The 20,465-nt window shown below is 36.7% G+C and overlaps 1 protein-coding gene and 1 pseudogene across 3 annotated transcripts; one reads left to right on the top strand and one right to left on the bottom strand.

Moving 5' to 3' along the window:
* The first annotated feature begins 611 nt into the window (after positions 1 to 611).
* Positions 612 to 16,076, top strand: LOC143891641 (uncharacterized). 2 transcript variants are annotated; one of them, XM_077396183.1, is made up of 11 exons: positions 612 to 999; positions 2,342 to 2,527; positions 2,638 to 2,696; positions 3,965 to 4,030; positions 4,155 to 4,262; positions 8,715 to 8,781; positions 11,365 to 11,449; positions 12,185 to 12,345; positions 13,090 to 13,191; positions 14,137 to 14,359; positions 15,745 to 16,076. In XM_077396183.1, exons 1-11 carry the CDS (start codon positions 961 to 963, stop codon positions 15,876 to 15,878), a joined length of 1,230 nt encoding a protein of 409 aa, XP_077252298.1. In that variant the 5' UTR covers positions 612 to 960; the 3' UTR covers positions 15,879 to 16,076. The 2 variants fall into 2 exon arrangements, with proteins under 2 accessions (XP_077252298.1, XP_077252300.1); XM_077396185.1 differs by having other exon boundaries at positions 618 to 999; positions 2,369 to 2,527.
* Positions 16,077 to 17,062: 986 nt separating this feature from the next.
* LOC143892036 (uncharacterized) lies at positions 17,063 to 19,917 on the bottom strand (annotated as a pseudogene). The gene is made up of 4 exons (XR_013255432.1): positions 19,759 to 19,917; positions 18,786 to 19,022; positions 17,704 to 17,763; positions 17,063 to 17,557 (listed from the first exon to the last, which is right to left on the bottom strand). The product of XR_013255432.1 is annotated as an uncharacterized LOC143892036 (transcript).
* Positions 19,918 to 20,465: the final 548 nt, after the last annotated feature.

Here is a 20,465-nt window from a genome sequence, read left to right as displayed (position 1 = left end):
TTGTCTGGCTCTTTCTTGGGCACTATTATGCCACATGGATGTGCTCTGACCCCTGGGCCCTAGAAAGAAATTGGGTGGTAATATAATTTCTCTCTTGTTTTTTGATGGGCATAATATCATTTCTCTTGCAGGAAAACACTGAGAAGCTTTTTAGTAGTCTCTTTCACAACATTCACTTTTTGGGCAAGTTAGCTCCTTTGTCAATAAATCCATCTGCCCTGATGAACCTAAGCCCCTTGATCCATGAAGCCATGAAAAGCTAAACCGTTGATTTTGTAGTCTTTTATTTGCACATTCATCTGCTATTCATATGGATGGTGACTCTTCCTATTAACTTTCTCCTTCTCCCTCTTCATAATCATCTTGTCTTTTAGTTTTTAAGAGTTCCCAAAGAGCTATCACAAGCCCATTTTAAAAGAAAAGACAAGGTTTGTTTGTGCAATTATTAAAACATAGTTGTGCTGACGTCATTTCCCTAAATAAGAGTAATTTTGTCATGAAAATACACGAGCGCGTCTTCCCGCTGCAATTTTGCATCCTTCAAATAAATTACGATGGGTGTCGTTACCAAAAAGCCGCTCGCATTTGCCGAAACAGGGCAGTACCTGAGTATGACTTGTATGAGTCACCCTTCTCAAGTTCTCATTAAACTGCCCCAGAGAAATAAGTTTGACAAAAATGAGTAAAGAAAAAAAAAAAACTTCCGATTATAAATTCGCACCCCTGTAAGATAATTCGCACCCAATAAAAGGAGGGTATGTGGGTGCGAATTTATCAGTGACAGCGTGCTTCTCCGATTAAAGAGACGCCCCTGTCCGTATGTTTATTCTTTTTTTATCCCTCAGATTCCGGCCAGCTCTACCAAGGACTCTTTATATATAGTGACAAGATAGGAGAGAGAGGAGAGAGAGAGAGAGTTTTTTTACTTTCTTTCCCTTTCTCTCGGAGATTGTTGCAGAAATGGGAGATGAGCCTTCTGTTACGCGCTGGACTTTTCAGGTTTTAATCTCTTTTAAGCTCCTATTCTTTCTTCTGTCTTCAATCTGTTTCTTGCTTCTTCTTTTTTCTAGGGTTTTTTCGTGCAATCTCATGCTACATTTGATTTGATTTCAATGCATTTCTTTTGTTTCGAATGCACATGTATTAATGTATTTTAGAGGCCGGGATTGAATCGATGCTTTGATGGAGATCTGTGCGCTTTCTTTTTTGGTAATTTTAGAGAGGTAATGCATGTGAAAGCCGTGGTCCCTTTTTCTTCAAGTTGTATTTAGCCTACTTTTTAAGGCATCAAATATTGTTAGGTTCGCTTGATTTTGATCCCGATATAAAGGTTTTTCGACTACCTATCTAACGAGCCCAAGATCACGCTATTTGGACATTATTTGAGGAAATTATGGGCGATTTATGGACATAAATGTATGTTGGATTGCTGTTGTAGGGTTATCTTTGTCATAACTGTTATTTGTGTTGAGGGATAACTGAGATTCATTATTTAGGTCTTAAGTTAGCTTTTAGGATTTCTTTCCCTCTCTCTCTCTCTCTCTGAATAGTTTAGGGTTTCTTTCTCTTATAAGTAGAAGTCATCAAAGCACTGTAATGACCTTTTTGAATTATTGAATGTATATTGGCGCTTGAGTTCTTTGAGAACTTTTGAGTAATTTTCAGTTTCCCTCTTATAAACTCGACTTTGACGGGGTCCTGCCTAACCCCAGCTTACTCATCAAAAGAAAAAGAAAAAAAACTCGACTTTGACGGGATCGAAGTAAATATCAGACTGTGATCAAAGTATTCTCTATTCTCTACGATGATGATCGAAGGACCTTTTTTCTCGTTAATTTTTTCTATTTTGCCTCTGCTGCTGGGCAACGAGGAACCTCTGGGGGTTTTTGGACTGCATCATGAGGTAAGGTGTTTTTTATTGTTTCTTGATGTATTTATTTTTATTGTGTCATTAGAAATCGACTTCGAATAGTTCTATTGTAGTTTCATTCTCTGGATTTTGCAATTTTTGGGGAATTCTGGTATCTGTCTTTGATCTGTATGCGTTTTCCCGGAATATTGAAGCATTGATTTTCCTTCTCGTGCCTTTCAAACTTCTAAGATTGTTAGAATCAGCTGAATGTTTTGCATTTAATTAGTCTTATCTGTCACTTTTACCCTTTTTCTTTTGATTTTTGTTGGTATTTAACTGGTGCCTTGAGTTTCTAAATCATTCTATGGTGAAATCTATTTTAGTCTCAGTGGTGATTCCTTCCTATTTCTGTAATTCTAGATCATGTTTAGCTGGTATCTGTGGATGGATTACTTGGGAATGACTTGTTATTGTCTGATGTTTCTTTAGGATTTTAAGATGTTTTATGATGCAAAGTTTGGCAGAAAACGGGTATCTGAGAAGCAAGATGAATCGCTTAATCAAACTGATCATAGAGCAGTTGGTAATGGGCATTCTTCAAATACAACATTCAATGATAATGGGAACGCCAATACCACATCTGGTATGGCCATTTTTGAGCAGTTCCAACGCAAGGTAGACATCAATTGACACAAGGGACTGTAATTGGTTAGATCTTTCTTGTTCTGGATATAGTGGATGCAGGTATTTAAAATATTTTGATACTTAATTCTGTTTAATTTCAGGAGAGTAGAAACCCCGCACAACTTCCTGGAGTCCTTTCAGAGAGAAGTGAAGATAGGCTGTAAGATTACTTTAAAAACTCAACTTTGATAACTGTTGAGTAATAGTAGTTAATTGAACTTTTTTCATATGCTGTAATTGAGGATAAAACTGTTTGCGTTATTCACACATTTTGTAGTGGATCAACGATTTCTATCTTGATTCTTAAGCTAATCACCAGTGAGAGTATTTTGATTAGTTTCAAAGGCCATATATGATGTTGGTTTAGGGTAATGAAATTTTGCTCTAGGTTATTGAGGATAAAACTGTGTGCGTTATTCACACATTTTGTAGTGGATCAACGATTTCTATCTTGATTCTTGAGCTAATCACCAGTGAGAGTATTTTGATTAGTTTCAAAGGCAGTATATGATGTTGGTTTAGGGTAATGAAATTTTGCTCTAGGTTGTATTAAAAATTGAATTCAAACAGCCACTAGTATTGCTTAACATCTTGAAAAACTCACATTCTACATTTTGACACAATATACGATTTATCAGCAGTGGTTTTGGGTATATTTCTTGGTCCAAGTGTCATTGTATGAAATGAAATGAAATGAAAAGCCTGCTTCAGTTCCCCATCAAAAATATATTAATTAACCTCAATAATGAAGTGTCTATTCCAAATACATGCTAGGCACGCATATTGGATGCTCATGTCGATATGGTAGTTGCACAACTACCCACTTTACCTTCTTCTCTAGATTTTAGTGGTAATGTACATATTTCACTGTAATTTTATTTTTTTGTATGCTTGGATTAGTTTCTTGGGGAATGAGTATTTTGATGTTTGGAAGGCTAATTAGAAATTACTTTACGTGCCATGGGTAACTTATCCCTGTCTTTCTTTCTTGGCACTCCCTTTTCCCCTTTTCACAATGGAAATGCCTTGTCAATGCCTTGCCTTTTCTGCTGCATTCAACAAATTTCATTGTCTTAGGGTACACCTTAACTCTATTTGCTCCTGAGGTTCCCTTCTTTTTCCGGCATAAGAAATTTGTTTTTCCTTTCCCACTCTAATTCTTTTCTTTTGGATTTTGTTCTTTTTTTTTATTATTTATAAATCCCCCTCTAATCTTTCAAAACTATTATCATGTGCGTGTCGGATATAATCATATAGATTCAGATTTATCTTCTTCTTGGCCTATAAAAGGGACTTTGCTTGTTCCATGCAATTTGAGAAGGATAGCATGTCATCACATGATTCATGAAAATTGAAATCACAAAAGTGGCACATATCATTGAGTCATATGATGGGAATCTGTTGACTTTTGTGATATTATTTTTGCAGGCAAAGGTCTCTCTTTCCTGCCTTTGAATCTGCAGAAATGCGCACCTTAGCAGAGAGTTTAAGTAGGTAGGCAAAGATGGTCGTTGCAGCTTTGCATTCCCAATGTACATTGACTCAGACGTTGGCATATCTTAATCACAAATCTGTATAATTTACTATTTTTTCTGAGATCTCTCTGCTCTGCTTAAAGGGATATAATTCGCGGGAATCCAGATGTAAAGTGGGAAAGCATCAAGGGGTTGGAGAATGCAAAGCGCCTTCTTAAAGAAGCAGTTGTCATGCCTATAAAGTATCCCAAGTAGGTATTTTTGTCTCATAATGCTACTGAAAAAGCTTGAAGTTATTCTATAGGTATTATTGTCTCATAATGCTACTGAACAAGCTTGAAGTTACTCTATAAATCTTCCTTTGAGACGGATAACTTGTTAGCTACGAGAAGAATGTTGGCAATGCGTATTATAGTTAGTAAACTGCAAAGTACACTATCTGATTCTGATATCTACAAACCTCTTATTTATCCACTTGGTAGACATTATATGTATTGATATACTTCTCCTTTGCTACATATTGCATATTTGAATGAAACTTTGTTTGTGATTTGCTGGGTCAATCCCTGAATTGTTCAAGTCAAACTTGTTGTGTTGATCACTGACTTGCCAAATCAAGCCAGTTTTTCCTTGGATGATTTCTTGACCGGATATGAGTTCTAAACATTGGTAGTAATATAAACTGAACCTTGAAGCCCCATTATTCGCTTGGGTGATTTGCTGGGTCAATCCCAGAATTGCTCCAGTCAAACTTGTTGTGTCGATCACTTACTTGCCAAATCAAGCCAGTTTTTCCTTGGACGATTTCTTGACCGGATATGAGTTCTAAACATTGGTAGTATTATAAATTGAACCTTGAAATCTCATAATCTATAAATTGTACACTCTTACTTGGGTGATTGCTTTTCCTGTGATTTCATCCTAATTTTGCAGATTGAAATCTATTTGAAACTTATGGAAATCCCAGTTCTTTTTTTTTTCTTTTTTTAAAAGAACTTGAAAAAGGAAGAGAAAAATAAAATTTTAACAAGAACAGAAGCACCCATGAATTTTGTTATGGAATATTTGGAAGGTATACCCTCATTTTGGCTAAATAATGTGCCCACAACTAATATTTTGTTTCTTCCGAGGATGAATATGGAATTTCTGTCCCATTTCAAGTCGTCGTTGTTATGAAGTCTACTACCTATGGGGCTATGGCCCCTACAATCATTTAGCTAGGGCCTCTATGATATGACATGAGCAATTCACCAAAAGTAGCAAACGTGATAGAGAATTGAATAATCACACAAAGAATCCAATATATCTTCACAAACAATGCTAGAGAGGTAATACGACAATATATTTGATCAAAACATGATCAAAGTAGGGTAAATCCCAAAACTAAAAAAGATAATTTCCTAACTATTCATAACCTCCTGAAAAGTACATCAAAACTTCATACATAAAGGCCAAAAACACCATAAAACCCTAATTTAATCCTAATTATTATAGGATCAATTTCAGCTCTTAGATCAACCTAACTAAAGTCTAGTTTCTATTTTGGAGAAGCCTAAAAGAAGCATAGAACGTGTCTTCCATGTTGCTTATCTAAGAAGATTTTGCTTTTTCTTTACAAAATGCCCACCATAACTTTCTTAAACATCTCCTTTTTTTCATGAAAAATTGCATTAGCTAAAGCAAGAAGACCGGGATGGTGAAACCAACTAAATTCAAAAACAGGTAAAAGAAAGACAAAAAATGCAAAACTACTCTGCATATCGCTAGGAAGTCAAAAAACTCTAACTCCATCTTGGCAACTCTAGACCACATCGACCTCCGAATGCCAAACATACTGAAAAACTACCAAATCACCCTCCACCTTATCCCTTACTTCCTCAATCATGTCTACGATGTGCCACGAATACATTTCTGCATCCTTAAGCCACATAGGAACATTGAGAGTCTCCTTCGAAAAATGAGGGTGTCTGAAGATCATGATCAGTAAGACGGTTACAAGTGAAGAGAGCTTGCATTTCCACTGCTGTAGAATCATGCACACTAATGGGGGTAGAGAAAGACAAAAAGACCTCCATAATATATCTGCATTGCGTAGGATATCCCCAATACTGGTTGAACCCAGGTTTCCCAATCTGAATCTGTCAAAATTCAGGTTGAGGAAGCCGGGGAATGGGGATTCTACCAAAGAAACGGGCTTCCCAATGAGACTCAGCTTAGTCAAATCTCATCCCAATATCTCTAAACAAAAGATACAAAGTAGCCACGAAACTTTAGGGAGAACTGCCGCCCAGTGAACAATAGTGAGAATAATCTGTTGCTGGATAGACCACACCATAAAATTCGAGGTAATAGAAATCACTATAATTCATCATAAAATTCACTATCATAACCAAGTTTGCCAATTTTTGTGACGATCGAAGCCTTGTAGGGCTCACTATTGATTTTAGCATGACATTTTGGATGCCTTAGAGTATCTACCTTCGGATCTTGGTTGACCCTTCTTGTTTTTTTTTCTATTAGACACTAGGTATTGAGAAAAGATTGGAGGTGTCATTTTGGCTATTGGAAATGGACATAAGAGTGGGGATGGGCTAGTGGTGGCTATAAGTATGAATCTAGGACTAATTCCTATGTGCAGCCTAGTTGGATCAGAATCTTGGGGTCTTGGTGATTTTTTGTAAAGATTCAAGAGTGTCTTATGTGGCGTATGCCACATGATTTCACTTTTTGAAATGATAACCCCATGCAGTACCCTAGCTTACTTGTTTGCTAAGGCCAACAATTCTCAAGTACTAAGCCCTTAAGTTCACTCATGCTTAACGCTGCTATGCCAAATAATTTCACTTTTTGAAATGATAAGCCCATGCAGTGCCCTACCTTACTTGTATGCTAAGGCCAACAATTCTCAAGTACTAAGCCCTTAAGTTCGCCCATGCTTCTTTTTTTTTATAGTTTGTCCATGCTTAAGCTTAACACTACTTGATGTTCCAATCATTCCAACCCTTCAAATACTTGCCAACTGTAGATCCCTTGAGCATTGGTGTGCTATTAGCATCCCTTGTTGCACTTAACATTTAGCACGTACCCCATGACCCTCTTGTGTCGCGAGTCGGGTAATGTAAAGCTCATTGATATTGTTTAATTCTAAAGCCCACTCCGATTGTGAGATACTTCAACTCTGCACCCCAATTTGCAATGTCCTTTGACTTGGGTGTTGATGCAATTACGGGGCTTATAATTACGTTACAAATACAAACATGCAAATAGTCCTCGGATTAATTAAGTTAAATTGCTAAAAAAAATCCTAAAGCCCACTGGATGTGAGGTACTTCAGCGCCACACTCCAATTTGCAACGTCCTTTGACTTGGTTGTTGATGCAATCAAGGGGCTTATAATTATGTTACAGATACAAACTTGCAATTAGTCTTAGAATTAATTAATTTAATTTTCTAAAAAATCCGACTTAATTTATTTTAGATCAAGATATGTCCCTTAAAATCATACAATATTAGAAATCAATAATTTAGGCTTTCCCATGGATCCTAACTTAACAACTTCAAACCTGATATATTGATCTAGTAGTAGATTTGAATAGTTTCCTCTGAAATCAAGGTATGCTACATAAATCACAGATCTTTGAAATTTTAGTACATGAAGAACAATTTTTATTAAAAAAAATAATAGAACATGAAGAACTATTGCCAGTGATAATGGTTGTGTATTAGGGCAATGAACAAAGGAAGAAGAAGAAAGATGAAAAAGGACGAAAGAAGAGAGGAGAGAATCATGAGAAGATAGATCACTCACCCTCGCTCACATTTTGATATTAATATACTAAAATGTGATGGACATAACTGCCCCTACACTATAAACATATTCCAGCTCTCCCCCTTAAGCTGAAGAATATATATCGTATAATCCCAGCTTGGTACAAATAGTATCAACACGCCTTTGACTCAATTAGGTCCTTTGACTTTACAAAATTAGTAGACATGTCTCCTTACTCATTTCTCTCACATGACATGAGTGACGGTCCACTTCAATATGCTTAGTACATTCTTGAAATATTGGATTGGACGTTATATGGGGATTGTCACAAAATAATTGCGTAGTACATTCTTGAAATATTGGATTGGAGAACAACGTTATATGGGGATTGTCACAAAATAATTGCATAGGTAATTTCACTTGAAATACCAATTCTTGTAGTAAATTCTTCAACCAAGTCAACTCACATATATTATGATCCATAACTCGAAACTCTGCTTTTGCACTTGAGCCAATCACCCCACTTTATTTCATAGCCCTCCATGTCACTAGGTTGCTGCCGAGAAAGGTGCACTAGCTAGTAGTGGACCTGCGGTCAGAAGGTGAGCTTGCCCGATCAGCATAAGTGTACTCAGTGCCCTGGTTCATTAATGGAGTTTAAACACCTCTCTGTTTTTTTCCTATTTCGCTTTTCTGCCTTCCTCGAAGAGGGTGATCAACATGAAAAAAAAAAGAGATGGATAAATGACTAATTCAGAACTTTGATAATATTAATAATTTTTATAAGAGAATGCAGATAGAATGTAGATGAATTAGGCTTTGGTTTTTCATGTTTAGATTCTTGTAGTGGATGCTTGGCAAGTTGGAAGAGAATTTTGCAGTTGCCATTTTGTATAGAAGCTGAAGTTCTTCTCCATACGGTTAATTGTTTCAGGTACTTCACGGGTCTTCTATCACCATGGAAAGGCATTTTGCTTTTCGGCCCTCCAGGGACGGGAAAGGTTTTTACTTTGTTCTTGACAATAAATGCTATTGGTGAAATTGAACTCTATTATTGTTGTTCATCTGTTTTACTAAAAATTTAGTCATTTTTTGAAGTCTTTATCCTAATTCCTTACTATTTATAAATTATTTGTTTGGGTCTTACTAGTTGCCAAGATTTATTTTAAAAGTTTACTATGAAATGCCGGTATATATACACTTTTTTCACAACCATGATATTTATTAACATTTTCAGAAGAAGCTATTCTAAAAACATAAACTCATATTCCGGAATGAAGAACCTGTTTGCATAAATAGAGAATGTGTTTGTAACTATGGAAATATGTAACAGGTTTGCCCTAAATTAATACCCATCTCTATATACTTCTACCCGTCTTTTAAAAACTAGTTGAGTCAATGACCGGTTTGGCCCAGTTGGCTCGGTTTTACCTTGGCGGAGTTCACATCCAACGTAGAGTTTTTCCCTCTACCAAGTTAATCAAAAGCTCCTTTGACTCACCCGGATTAATGAAAATTTGGCTACATCAATCATTGATTGGCCTGATTCTGAATTTTTAAACATTGCTTCTACCAAATGGGCATGGAGATCCATATGCAAAGATGGCTCCTACATTCTGCAGCATAAGGCGGGTAATGTTATGTTTGCATCCTCTTTATAACATAGTACTAGAACAAGACGTTAATGCATGGAGTGGGGAGTGAAATGATTCATATTGGTTAGCAAATCAGTACAAACCATTCAAAAAAAAAGAAAGAAAGAAGCAAATCAGTACAATACACATGAACTGAACATCCCGGTCCGAATTTCATTGGGCAAAATAGGATCAAATAGGACAACATGCCATGTTTCGTTAGAAATAAGTTTAAAAAAAATTACAAAAAATACTCATGACAGTTATTTTTAATTTTTTACCTTTTTTTTATTTTTGACCATTTGCCTTTATTTTTGGTCCATTTTTTATCATTTTATAGCCGTTTGAAGGATATTTTGTGCCTTTTCGCCTCCCCAAATAAAAAAAGCCTGCAGAAACTCATCCAATCCTTCATCTTCACTTCTTCGACATATCTTTCTCAAATCCTTCTACTGATCTATATTCTCATTATATTTGATTTATTTATAATTTTTGTAATAATGTGTCTTTTTGTTAAATTTTGTTGGTATAATGCTTTCTTATATTTTTCTAATATTTTTGCCAATCAAAATGTCTTTCCTGAAACAAAGCACCGAAATGGATGAAACACTAAAATGAAATGCCGAATGAAACAATATTGACAAACTAAAGCAGTGAGACACCATGTTTCCAGCTTAATGCATTTCGGTCGTGACGGACAGGCGCGGAGCCAGGAATTTACACTTGGGGGGGGAACTAATTTACACTTTGCCTGCATTAGTCTTGGGGGGGGCGCTTACTAACTTCGTGCATGTATAATTCAATACCTACCAGATTTCACATATAATTCATATAAACATTAATATATAATTTATGCACCACATTTCACATGCGTTCTTATAAATATAATTAAAATAACAGAGTATATCACTAATACCGTTATGGTTTTGGTTTCAATATGCGTTTCGTCTTTTGTATGTGTTTCGATGGGGATGGAAATAAACATATTTTGGTCCTGTCGTATCAATTTTTGTGTTAATTTAAAATGATAGTGACACAAGCTTAGAAAGAGGGGACTTGAAAAACAAGAAATGAACAGGAAGAAATCGTGAAACACTGGGAAATGAGAACATCTTTTTCAGTAGGTGGTCTTCAAAGATGTGTTTATTTGCCCATCGTTCCTATATATTTTTGTCTCTTATTTTCCATTATCTTCGATGTGTTTTCTCTGGAGAAACTGAATTGATTTTTTTTTACTCTACCAAATATGTTTTCCACTTTGGAACTAGTCCCCCCTACAATTATGGCTTGTAGTATTATTCCCAAGTGTGTTAGAATTTTGTGTCAGCTACACTTTCTTTTGCCATGTTCTAAAAGGCCGTTTTTGCCTATATACATGTTCCTATGTATGTTATTCGTGTGTAGTGCCTCTTCCTCTCATTTTCATAGACCCAGGTTGTTTCTTGTTTTGTTTGCCCTTTAAAGATCCTATATAGCATTAAGGTCAGGTGGTCTTTTGTTTCTTCTCCTGTGCATTGAAAGATAAAATGGATCTCAAAAATATAATTCTTCTTTGAACCAATGATATATTTATTTTTGTAGTAGTTTTCTATTTTGTGGTTGCTCCATTGTGACCTGGTGGTCACGGGTTCGAGTCATGGCAACAGCCTCTCTGCAAAGCAGGGCTAAAGCTACATACATCTAGCCCTCCCCAGACCCTGCAATGGCGGGAGCCTCATGCACTGGGCCGCCCGTTTCTATTTTTTGGTTGGCCTTCCCATTGTGCTAAATATTAAGTTTTAAGCATTTTCGTGGCTGGTATGTCTATCTTAGCTCCAAGACTTTGTGGTTCTTTCACCTTTGCACGTCTAGTATCATAATTTTACATGTGTTGCCTGTGGCATATGGATTTCATTTTGCATTTAGTTTGTTACACTGACAATCAACTCATTTGCAACTTCCATATTGCAGACTATGCTTGCGAAGGCTGTTGCAACTGAGTGCAAAACTACCTTTTTCAATATCTCAGCATCATCTGTTGTCAGCAAATGGCGTGGTATGTGACAATGGAACCAATATTTTATTTTTTAGACCATATGTAGACCGTATACTCGTTTGTATCAACACTGGAAAAAAGAGTTTTACTGGAAGGATTTTTCCCATATGAAGAACAAGTTGTGTTTACCTTGCTTACCAACAATTTAGAATACAAGAATCTTTAGTTCCCTGGCATTCTTAGTTCTGTAGTAGGGTTTGTCAAGCCATTTGTTTTAGTGACACATTACAATTGATCAAGTTGTAGCTGGGATTTACATTGTTGTAAGATGATATAAGAAACTAGGTTTCTTCAAGTCAAGCCATTTGTTTTAGTGACACATTATCATTGATCAAGTCATAGCTGGGATTTACATTGTTGTAAGATGACACACACACACACACACACAAAACTTGGTTTCTTCAAGTCAAGCCATTTGTTTTAGTGACACATTATCATTGATCAAATCGTAGCTGGGATTACATTGTTGTAACTTGATATATACAAAACTTCCGAAGGGCATTATAAACAATAATAAAATGACTAAATTATCCTCACAAAGTACATAAAATGTATAAACTATATTTCTCATAATTCGGTAAACAAATGGAAGTGCTTTTATTCCTAATTTGAGTAATCCTCTGAGTAATTCACATGAAATGCCGAAAGTTGAATCCAGCTCTAATTTAATTTACAGAGATTATTAGATTGTTAATAGCAATATAATTTATTTCTTTATTTTTTTTATCATTGTAGGTGATTCAGAGAAGCTGGTGAAAGTATTATTTGAGCTTGCTAGGCACCATGCACCATCAACCATATTTCTTGATGAGATTGATGCAATCATTAGTCAGCGTGGTGATGGGCGTAGTGAGCATGAAGCGAGCCGACGTTTGAAGACGGAGTTACTTATACAGGTAAATTTTCGATCTTCTCAAAACCCTTTTTTTTAAAGAAATATTTCCTCATCATTCTCATATTCTTTAGAAGGCAACCTAATTATTTGATTAAATTTTGTGGTTTAGGAGTAGGTTTGTATGTATAGAGATTGAAAGATCTCACTAAGGGCCTATAGACTAGTAATGTTCCCAAATTCAAGGAAAATCTAATGAAATAGAGGAACTACACATGACATCTCTTCTTTCTAACCATTTGGCAGTGCAACCAAGGAAACCCACATCCAAAAATTCCCTGATAAGGTTGGAAACCTAATTCCTAGAATTAGGCAGCCTTTCACTATTTTATAGGAATCGTGATGGCTTTAAAACAGAATTTGTACAAGATTCCAAAGTCCATGACGGGGTTAATTTTGTCAAGCCTGTCATATTATGTTGATGGAATCCCTAGAGAGGCTGGAAGTCTCTCAACAGTTATCCCCAAACCTTTTCATTTTCCCTACCAAGGACTGATAACAAAGAACAATAAAGGGATCCTTTAGGTAAGATAACATTGTCATTAACTAAGAATAGTTAAGTCGAATAGCTGACAATGTTTTTATTCGAGAGATTGTTTGCAAGTATTTCTGTTTGAGGTCATATTCTTTTATTCCTTATCACCAAAACCATTTTTGTCTTATGTGCCCCAGTGTTTGGGAGGCCAAATTCATACTATAGATGCGTCATTTTTTTTCCTTAAAATTGATCGCTTGGATTAGATTGCAGATGGATGGCTTGACACGGACAGACGAGCTTGTTTTCGTTTTAGCAGCAACAAATCTGCCCTGGGAACTTGATGCAGCTATGCTCCGCCGACTCGAGAAACGAGTATCCTTCTTATCAGTTAACCTATATAATGTTACAGGGTTTATAATTAATAGAACGCCATACACTGATAACAGCTGCTTTTGGAAAACAATTATATGCCTTCAATTTATCAATTAAAAGAGAAGATATCCCTGATTTTAGAAGTCTATTAATTACAATATTGAAGTTAGAAACCGACTGATAGCAAGATTGGTTCAAATCCACGTTAATCAATGCAAAGAAAAAAGTGAGGGTAGTACTAAATATTTAATTAATTAACTTATCTGTCATCAGACTATTGATAGTGGGTCACAAAGATTTGGGAGCTAACTAAAGACTCCAGTATGTTGGTCATTTCAATCTCATTGCTATTTCTGCAAAATATATTTTGCTAAAGAATTTTTTTATTGTATATAGTTTGTATTACGATCTTCTACCTCTTGCATGGTGTTATAAGTGTTGCTTGTACCCTTGCAAGCTCTTGAACACAGTTTTTTTTTTTTTTAATTCAAATTCACGTCTATGATGGACCTTTGGAGTTTATGAAGTTGCTGTGTTTTTTTATTTTATTTTTAAAGGCTAATTACAGAAAGAAAAAAAATGATATTCAATTTGAGTTATTAAATTGTTAAAGTGTCCGAGAAATGATTAAAAAACAGCTGTTAAGATTTGTTTGGTGACATCGAGCTACATTCCCTAGTGGGCCAAAAAAAAATCATGGTGATAGCTGATCCAGTCACTGTTGTGGCAAGACTTTTGCACCAGCACCAAACCTTGTTGGGTCCTTGCTCCACTAGTTTATCTTACTGTTACTTTTAGGTGGTCAGAGACAACATCATTTACTGACCCATACCAACAAGTAGTTAAAAACTGTGTAACTTTTGTCATTTATAAAATATGGAGAGGTCTTGTTGTTAAAAGGGCTCAGGTTCTTTCATTCAACACTTTGCCTTGACTTTTCATGAGATCCTTGTGCCTCTTCCGGAACCAGAAGCAAGAGGAGCTATGTTTGAGGAGCTCTTGCCATCAGTGGCTGGTGAAGATGAGCTTCCATATGAATTGCTGGTGGAAAGGACAGAAGGTTATTCCGGTTCTGATATCCGTTTACTTTGCAAAGAGGCAGCCATGCAGCCACTGAGACGGTTAATGACACTTTTGGAAGATCAACAGGAAGTGGTGCCCGAGGAAGGTATGTGATTTGCTTGATGATTTCATCTGATTAAAAAGGTAAAACTACGAAGTTGCACTACATTTGGAAAGAAAATAAATAAATAAATAAATAAAGGAACACTAATTTTTCCAGTCTTCAAGTGCAACACTGTAACTTAGTTTGAGTTACCATCACACCATCAATCATCAGTAGCTGAACCCATTGTAGGTATAAGACATAGCAGAATCTGACACATCCTTTTACGAAAGATACCATATGAACAAGGCAGCTTTTGTTGGACACATTCGAGATTGATTTTTCTTGAGCTGTTTCTTTCGATTTAAAATGGACGTAAACATGTCAAAAAAGAAACGAAGCTGAAATGATATTGGGGCAACCGAATGCTCTTTGACGTAGTGTCGTGCTTGGCTCTCTAACTGAGCAACTTTTGGTAGTTTATTGACTTGGTTAATGGCAGCGGTAGTAGATGTTCAAATTCACATGTCAGGGTTTATTTGACTGTACACCTAAAACATACACACACACACACACACACACAGATATATAAGTTATCTACACACTAGCTTAAAATACAGTGGGGGCCCACATTGTTTGGGTGATCCAAAGCATTCATTTGATGGGCCCTCACATAGATTGGGATATATAGTCAATGTTACTGGGTATATATATCACCTGTTCCTTGAAGTAAAAACAAGATATTTTTTGGCTCTAATCTTCCAGTGATAGAATGCTTTTATACCCTAAAAATCAGCTGAGGACCCAACATTTGGATAGCTTCTCAGATACTTTTTAAATTCAGTGCGTATGACTTTCACACCTTTATCTTTGAAATGAAACCAACATATTATTCAGCCTTGATGATCTTCTAGTGATAAAATGCTGTTTATACTTTAAACTTGCCAAGGCACCCAACATTTGGAGAACTTCTCAGATACTATCAAATAAAGTCCATCCTTAAGAGTTTCATACCATAAGAGGTTGAAAATGCTGTTAAGAGCTACCATCTTGTCATACGGCCCAAAATTAGAAGCTCTGTTATTTGTTTTCAATGTGTGAACCTGTCTTTTGTTACATCATAATTGTTCCTATCAACAAAACCTCTGATTTTGTTTCTAACAAGGCTCTTCACTATCTGTTTTTTGTTCACAACCGGTAAACTCCCTTTTCTCTCTCTTTCCTCAATTTCTAGAAATTATGCACATTTCATTTGTTTATTATTAAACTTCCCTTGAGGAGGGGTTTTCCCTGATTAATTGGTATCAGGGCATGGCACAGCAGGAATGCATAAATAAAGCAACGAGAAGCCCTATATAATGATAATTTTACTTTCTGAAACAAATCTGAGTTTCACATATTTACCACCAAGTTGCTTAAGCTTACTGGTATATGCACATGACCTGCAGATTTGCCAGTAGTTGGTCCCATCAGACATGAAGACATTGAAACAGCATTGAGGAACACTAGGCCATCGGCTCATCTTAATGCCCCACGTTATGACGAGTTTAATGAACATTATGGTAGCCAAATTGCCCACTGAAGGTCGTGGCACAATTCTTTCCATTGTTATATGGTTACTATATATAATATTTCTCTCACTTTTGTTCTTTATCATATTACTAGGAGTTCAAGAATTAGCAGAATTTGGAAAAGCAGGGTAGAAACTCCCAAGCATTTTGTATCTTAATTGTCGGCTTTGATTAATTTGAGGGCTTCGGGTGTTAAGGGCTTCTTACTATGATTTGTTGTTGTGACTTGTGAGCACATGGGTGTTTTCTGTATCCTACAGGGCAGTCCTCTCTACAGGGCACATGGATGATAAGGGCATTTTTAAGGCAGAATCTATTGCAGGCTCACTGAGAAGCTGAATCTTGAACGTAGTGTGAACTTTAGGCCATGTTTGGCAACCATGGAAATTTGTTTTTCACGGAATATTAACTTACTAGGTGTTGAGGGGGGGGGGGGGGGGCGGGAGAGGGTAGGGAGAGTTGGTGAGGGAGAGAATTGAGAGGGCATGAGCGAGCATACAATGCGAGGAGGCTCAAAAATAAAGAAAGCAAAGCCCTTTTTGAGTAGGGTTTTTCTTTTTTCTGTTTTTCTGTTTTTCAGCCTTTTCTCACACTCATCACTCATGCCTTGCTACTCTCTTCCCCGCCCACCATCTTTGCCCTTCTCCTACCACTTGCTAAACTAATATTTGATGGAAAAAACTTCCATGGCTGCCAAACATGGCATTAGTTTAAATTAAAACCATTCTCTGATTCTGCAAGATTTGTACTTGCCCACCTCACAGGGTGAGAAGGAACAACTTGAAAGTGTTTTACTGTTTGTAACAGATCAATGTACAAATCGTCCAATAATCGTGCAAGAAAATTGTCTCCAATTCTGCACCCCAAACACGTAGATGTGATTTCAGGGATAGCTATCTCCTGTTTGTAGGTTCCTAGGTGGGTCGGAGAGAAAGGAAGAAGAGAATTTTGAAATCTCAGCCTTGTGAACTGTGATTTCAAATTCTTGAAAAACATTTAGGCAAAGTCGGCCAAGGTAGCTTCCAGGGATAGCTATCTCCTGTTTGTTGGTTCCTATAGGATTTTGAAATTCCAGCAATGTGAGCTGAGATTTCAAGATCCTGAGAAAAAATGAGGCACAGGAAAGCCGGCAGTTGGCGAGAGGATCAGTGGATGCACCTTCGGAATTGGTAAGGAAAAGGGGGAAACACAGGTCTCAAATCCAGAACCGGCCACTGAGATCACAATAAACTTTCAAGTCATCTTACAAAGTTGCGAATTTCTGACCTCAAATCAAAAGATTCCACACATGGATAACTTAATGCAGATAGATAACTTTGGTACTACTATACTAATGCAATATGAATTGCATGAATCAAATCAAAAAAAGAAAAGGACCTAGGCACTGCTCTAACTCGTGGGGAAAAAACTGAATAAAAACCAAGTACTCTTATCAGTATTGAAGGCCTAAGCTAGACACACATTTGAAGACGAGATAAGCTGCTCTCATAAAAAAAGCTACTCACATAGAGAGCCATCCATTATAAATCTAAACATAGAAACACCTCTAATCCTCTTTTAAGTTCAAGGTAGACTAATGGGTCTTTCAACGGTAGCCCTGCAGTGGGTCAGCACTTTTTCCAGATCTTGTATCAGTCCATGCTTTTGCAATCGTCCGTTTCATGTCCTCGTCTCCCTCTTCATACATGTTCTGCAAAAAACAAAATCCAACAATTCCTTTAGCTTGGGCCCGAAATATAGAAACCCTATATGAATAAATGGATGACACACTGCACAGTACAGCAAGACCCAAGTAGCCATCCATGTGTAACAAAAATAGTGAAATTAAGGACTCACCTTCATCAAATCCATAATTCCTGTAATGGGATCCTTTTCTTTATCGAGAGTTGGCTTCAGCTACAAAAAAAAACCATAGAACATACTATGAGATACTGTCTCTGATGACAAAAAACAAGTATGAAAATGGCAGCAACACTTTTAAATGCAATGATATAGAGCTAAAATTTCAGAGCTAAGCTGAAGCTAGATGGCTCCACCCTAGGAAGAGTTCTGAAAGCCAATTTAGTAGGGGCACTTGATGGAATACTATATTATTTTTTAATGGTTTGATGGAATACTATATGCCCAGTGAATACCCACATGCCCCATATAACCCACAAAAAAACAACACGCCAATAGAGAGATTTTTTTGATAGATTTTCCTCCCACGTATAAGTTTCAGATGCAGAGGAGGAGATAGATCAGGTTCAACCCCCAGTAGTGACAAGTTCATTAGAAAACAAGATGACACATGATAGTGTACACTTGCAAGCCGACAATCAACCCTACCTCTTCCACAACGAAGAACATTATATTACTATTAGGTGACCAATAACAATAAAAAGTTTCCAGATTGATAGAGAGAGAGACAGAGGTTCCCGGCTTACAGCAACCACTTCTAGTGACATTGACATTGTCCTGAATTAATACCCACGGCATCACTTTTTAAATTAAGCAGTTTTCTTTGATTTATAAATGAAAGTGTGTTGAATCAAGAGCAGACAATAAGCGCCTTTCCTAGGGCAGTTTCATTATGCCCCCGCTTATGAAAGGTCAAGTGGATATGATAAGTATTGCTATGCCATGGTCTTTACTTGGATAAATAGAAAGAACATGTATCACACCTGTAAAATCTGATAAGGTACCACATGAATATTCATCTATAGTTAGGATTGGAGGGCGAGCCTTGGTGCAACGGTAAGGTTGCTTCATTGTGACCTGGTGGTTATGGGTTCGATCCTTTCTGCAAAGCAGGGGCAGGGCTGCGTACATCTAGCCCTCCCAGATTGGAGAATCAAAAGGATGAATAAGAAAAGAATACAAAGAAGAGATTGTTTTTTTTTTTAATGATAATACAGAGAAGAGATCGTCACACTTACCTTGTCTTCTTTGAAGTGCAGGTCCAGCTAGTTCCCTTTTGAAGCCTTAACCAATGTGACAACCTTATTGGGCTTAACAACCACCTTAGATTTCTCAGGAACAATCTCCTTGTTCAATTTCGGTATAGCACACCGATAATTCTTCCCTTGGACATCGTGGAATTTCGCATCCATGGACATTGGCTTGAAAACAGTCTCTACCTTCTCCTGCTCGACACCTTCAAGGAACACGTAAATCTGAAGAAACAATCTAAGTCACTTTGTCATAAAAAAATTGACAATAGTAAAACCCAGTAACAGAGCAGAGCAGTTTCAATTACCAACCAAACCATACCACAATAAACAAAGAATTACGGAAGACAAATCACAGACAAAAAACAAAGATTGAGCAAGGAATTGTCTCTCATGATTCAACCAAAACTTAGCGACTAGAAACAGCAATGTCAAATAATATGAAGAATAATGAAGCCGAAATCTAGTGACTAGAAACAACAATGGCAAATAGTGTGAAGAATGATGGAACCTACAAAAACTAGAATATCTCCCATATCAGAAATTGCTGAGTCTAGTCTGAATTACCAACCAAACCATATCACAATCAAAACAAAATTATGGAAGACAAATCACAAACAAAAAACAAAGATTAAACAAGAAACTGTCTCTCAGGATTCAACTGAAACTTTCACGAGTAGAAACAACAATGCCAAATAGTATAAAAAATAATGGAACCCACAAAAACTAGAATATCTCTCATATCAGAAATTGCAAAGTAGACCCCCATATCTTCTCATATAACAGATTCACCTCCATCTACTCAAGAGCTTATAGGAATTCACAAGCATTGAATAGACAATCTAAAAAGCTAGACATTGGCAAAACAAGACCCATATTTTCAGTGGCACTATAATAAAAAATGGATAAGTCATTGTCACCGTCCATGAAAAAATTAACAATAACAACAAGATTAGCATACCTTGATCTTGTCATGGTCTTGATCCCAACTGAATGATCCAAGTGTGACATAATTCAGTGCGGGATTGCTGGGCACCTTTGTTCCAATTACTGGATTAGGAGCTTGTGCTACCGGTGCAGCAATGCTAGCTTTCGACAACTGTTCGAGATTGAGATTCAGTCAAGTAAGCAAATCAATTACAAAACCATCCTAACAGAGGATGGTTTTGTAAAACCAGTCAAGTAATAAAACAAAATCAAGCGACGTATCTTCTGCCATTTCTCCTTAGCTTTTGAATAAAAATCAAAGTTCTATCTAGGGTTTCTCTGGCTTTGTAAATTATTTAGGGTTTTAGAAGAGGTTTATATAGGCTCTTCAAGGAAGATGAAGGAGAAATGGAGGACGATCAGTAATGTTCGAGAAGCTTGTGTTGGTTAGGGGTTAAAATTATCAAAAGAGCCTCTCTTCTTCTGGTTTAAAATGATGGGAGCATGACCGCAAAATTCCAAATGGTATGGGTATGTTGGTCATTTCGTTCGATTGGAGGTTTATAGTGAATGATAGGAACACTCGCCTCTCTGTTGGTTTAGCTATGTGAATCTCATGGCCGTTGATCCGGTGGTCAGGAATGGAATGGTTGATCACAGCTTTTAAATAGAATGCTATGTGTATTTTCCCCCCTTAGTCCTTTCCTGCAAACATGATCATCACTTCTGGCGTTGGAATTG

Source organism: Tasmannia lanceolata, unplaced genomic scaffold (genome assembly GCF_043159265.1).
Source record: "Tasmannia lanceolata isolate RefF3 unplaced genomic scaffold, GAP_Taslan_0.1 ptg000015l, whole genome shotgun sequence".
Lineage (NCBI taxonomy): Eukaryota > Viridiplantae > Streptophyta > Magnoliopsida > Canellales > Winteraceae > Tasmannia > Tasmannia lanceolata.
Note: the sequence above shows the minus strand (reverse complement) of the source record. Positions and strands in the feature narration are given on the sequence as shown.